Source organism: Fukomys damarensis, unplaced genomic scaffold (genome assembly GCF_012274545.1).
Source record: "Fukomys damarensis isolate Sample0158 unplaced genomic scaffold, DMR_v1.0_HiC HiC_scaffold_21, whole genome shotgun sequence".
NCBI classification, from domain to species: Eukaryota; Metazoa; Chordata; class Mammalia; order Rodentia; family Bathyergidae; genus Fukomys; species Fukomys damarensis.
Window position 1 is genome coordinate 18,440,233 of NW_022900933.1, and position 3,958 is coordinate 18,444,190.

General features: G+C 57.1%; 1 protein-coding gene across 1 annotated transcript in view; it reads left to right on the top strand.

Annotated features, from left to right (window-relative positions):
- The window catches only part of Esrrb (estrogen related receptor beta), a 100,027-nt gene that overhangs the window by 42,747 nt on the left and 53,322 nt on the right, over positions 1-3,958 (top strand). The window contains exon 2 of the mRNA XM_033766694.1: positions 3,910-3,958. This exon is cut by the window's right edge and continues 325 nt beyond it. Coding sequence (XP_033622585.1) covers positions 3,910-3,958 — 49 coding nt within the window. The remainder of the gene's footprint in view (positions 1-3,909) is intronic.

The following is a 3,958-nucleotide window of genomic DNA, read 5'->3' on the forward strand; positions in this document are numbered from 1 at the left end:
AAGACCCTGGATTCGATCCCTAGCACTGAAAAAAGTATTTACCTTTAGGCAGCTAGATATACAAGATGTCACCTAAATGCATTCTGTGTTTAGCCTTGGGTCCCATCCCCAGATGAGGATGCTTGACATGTAATTCTAGTTTGGGGAAAGAAAAGGGAGTGATTAAGGTTGATAATGATTCTGGATCAGTAAGTGGAATCAGGATTGTTCTGGGCAAAATGAAAAGTATGGACACTTACCACTTTTTTCTGTGTTAGAGATGGAACCCAGGAATGCTCTACCACGGAGCTATATCCTCGACTCTTATTATTACTAATATTTAATTTTGACATAGGGTCTCACTCAGTTGGCCAAGCTGGCCTTAAACTTGGAATCTCAGCCTTCCAGGTAGCTGAGATTACAGGTGTGGGCCATCATGCCCAGGGGACACCATCAGTTTTAAATACTTTAAATTCCTTCCATTCTCAGCACATGCACTCCTCTTCCAAGAAGCAAAGAATGACAAAACGTAACCCCAAAAGCAACCCTTCCCGCACCCATTCCACATCCACATTCGGAAGGGCCTGTGTGCACACAGAGATGATGTCACAGAGGGTGCTGAGCCCTGCTCCACCCTGGTGGCTGAACTTCTTCAGAGAACTGTGTGCGTTCACTGCACTCATTCGCTGTGTCCCCGCCCGTGGCCACTCCTTCGCGGGACCTTGCAGACCACAAGCACCGCATCGGGTTTGGTAGAGACAAGGTTTCAGGCCTGGGGTTGGGGAGACAGAGGGAAATACAGCAAGGGGCCCCCATCTGCAGCCAGACAGCTCTGTTTGGGGGCCCAGCTTGTCTTCCCACTTGTCTCCCCTGTGAGGAGAACAGCACCTGTGGACAGGTTGGGAGGAGTCAGTAAGATGGTGGCAAACAAAAGCCAGCGTGAGGCTGGGGCTTGAGAGTGGCAGCTCATGTCACCCGGCCTTGGAGAAGAGGGGCAGGAGGAGGCTCTGGTGAGTGAAAAACTCGAACAGACAAGCCTGGCGGAAACCTGGGACACAGAAGCGAAGCCGTGGCCTCTGGGTTGGCTCTCCATACTCTCTGCAGGTGTGAAAGGAGGAGGGAGCAAGTGAATCGAGCCCAGAGGGGTGCCGGGAGCCTCCACCCAGTGGTGCCCGCATGGCTCTGCCTGGTACTCTGTCTGTGCACTAGGTTTGCTCAATGTCTTGTCCCTTGGGGGTCTGACCTGGAGGCCTTGTGCTGTGTCTGTCCTCTCCCCATTATCTGGCAGCATTTGCGCCATGGTGTGTGCCCCAGATACGTGTCCACCGTCCCTGGAAAAGGCCCTTTGGTGGGGCCTAAGTCACAGTCCCGGGAATGAGAGTGCTGAGAGATGACATCTTCAGGCCCCCCAGCAGGCACGCAGGCACCCAGTTAGCAGCTGGCTTCCTGTGCCAGCTCTGACTGTGGCCGGGATCCAGTGTGCTTCCTTCTCAGTCCAGTGCTCCAGCCAGGACTTGAGTGGGGGACCCGCACACTGCAAGCTGCTTTGGGCCCTTCTGAGTCAAGAAGGAGGTGCAGCTTGAGAGAGCAAGGTTGGGGACCCAGCCACCAGCCCTCCTGGGGTGCTTCATCTCGGGGTTGGCTGAGCTGGGGGCTGGGCAGGCAGTTGGGGAAACTGAGGCCTGCCGTGCCCTGGGAGAGGCTGTGCTTAGTCTGCTTATCTTGGGGCAAATGCCTCTGTACCTCCGGGGAGAGTCTGAAGCGAGGGTCACATGGTACGTGCCCACTCGGTGGTTCATGTCAGGTGTATCTCCCAAGCCCTGTGGAGCCCCAGGAGCCTGAGGAATGCTGGGTGGAGGCCTGGGTCTGGGAGCCCAGGCTCAGCTGGTTTCCAGGAATCCTGCGATGCTCCTGTGAAGAACAGAGCCTAAGCTGGCTGGGGGGTGCAGGCCTGTATCCCAGCCTGGGCTAAGGCAGGAGGTTCAAGAGCATGTGGCCAGCTGTCCTTGGCCTGCCCAGAGAAGCGGGGCTGGGCAGAGCCCAAAGTGTGCCCAGATGGACTCCTTTTTGGGGACACACCCCTAGTGGCTGGACGGGTGGTGGGTGGCGTTATCCAGAGAGGCCTAAAAGGGCCCCAAAGAGACCCTCAGGTGGAGAAGCCCTTAGCAATGCAGGGGAGATTGGGGGCCGGCAGGGGAGGGCCTCCAGGACTGGGACACTCCATTCAGAGCCTGCATTCCGCATTCCAGGGGGCTTAGGTGGCCTTTTATCTTGGTATCAGCAGCTCCTTTCTGATTAGAACCCCACGGGGCAAGAGTTCTCTCTTTGGGCTCATTCAAGTGAGGGGTGGTGTGTTTACAGTGAACCCATGGGACGAACCCTGGACCGCAGAGGCTTCTCCACAGGAAGGTCACAGACACGTTTGAGGGCTGCCTTTGGTGTATGGCCAAGGGCAGTGATGGGGGTGGCTTTGTGGGGGGTAACAAGGCAGCCCCTTCCCTAGGGAGTGGCCGGTCTTTTTCATTTGGGGGCGCTCAGCAAAGGGGGGCTGCCAGGCAAGGTAGCACTACCTCTGAGTGGCACTGAGCCCTCCCTCCTGCCCAGGAGTCTTCTCAGCAGGGCTGACACGTGCCCCCTCCCTTTCACCTGCCTCTCAGGTGCCAGGCGTCACCTGCCTCCTCTCCAGAGGATGCTCAGGCAGTGGGGTCTCCTGTTCCCGAGGTCACACAGCCAGGCCGGGATCAGAGAGACCAGACCTGGCTCCCTCACCCAGATCCCAGTCCCAGGGAAGGCGGTCCGAAGTTGGGCTTCTTTGAGCACACACCTTAATCTCCTGCTGTGAGCCCAGAGGCTTCCCCTGTTGCTGCCCCGGGAGGGAAGGTCCACACTTACTCTGGAAGCTGGGTTGTGGGAGGGGCACGCCCTTGTCCTCCTTTCCTGGGCCCTGGAGGCTTGGGGAGGAGGGGATTTCCACGGTAGGAAACATTGTTACCAGGCACTGCTCCTGCCATGTTGATAAGGCTCCTGGACTTCCTGGTGAAGCCAGTCCTCCAGGTGGCTCAGAGCTGAGCTACACCTCCAGGGCCTTTGGTGAGGGCTCAGCAGGGTAGAGCTGCACATACCTATGGTTCAGCTACTCAGGAGGCTGAGGCAGCGGAGCGGGATTGGAAATGGAGAGGGATCAAGGAGTCTCCCTCTGGATGTGCACTCCTTTACCAAGTCTGGACCAGAGGCAAAACCCACAGGGCAACCATTCTGTCGGGTGCCTCTGCCTCAGGCTGCTCTTGCCTTGACCAGACTCATGGGCACCCCAGTTCCGGTTTTGGCGATCTCGAGGGACTGAGGGAGGTGCCACGCTTGGCTTATCTCTCGTGAAGGGGCCACCATGATGCAGGAAGGAACCCTAGAAGGGGGTTATTATGTCTTTGTACCAAGAATGCTGGGCGCACTGGGACAGTTACATTGTTACCAGTATGTACTCTACTGTGGGGCCGGAAGGTTGGCCAACCCACCCCCACCACCCCTGAGGATTGAGCCCAGGCCCTTGGCACTGAGCTGCATCTTCAGCCCTTTTTATTTTGAGACAGTCGCATTAAATTGTCAAGGTGGGACTCAAACTTGCGGTCCTCCTGCCTCAGCTTTCCAAAGTGCTGGCATGACAGGTGTGCCCCACCACATCCAGTTCACATCGGCTGACGTTTAGGCTGAATAGTTAACATCCGGTGTCATCCCCGAGCCAGCAGTTGACAAAGCTTGGAGGTTGCCTGATCTGAAGTTCATTGATAAAAACAGTTTCTTTGAGGACTCAGAAGGTTCTGGGCGTGACGGCAGAAGCTTGCCCTGGGCGGTACCACTTGGCTCTCTGGGCTGCAGCCCGCCCCCTGGCGCCCCGCCCCCGCCCCACCCACTGACCTTGCCCTGTGTCCACAGGCTGCTGAACAGGATGTCCGCGGACGACCGGCACCTGGGTTCCAGCTGT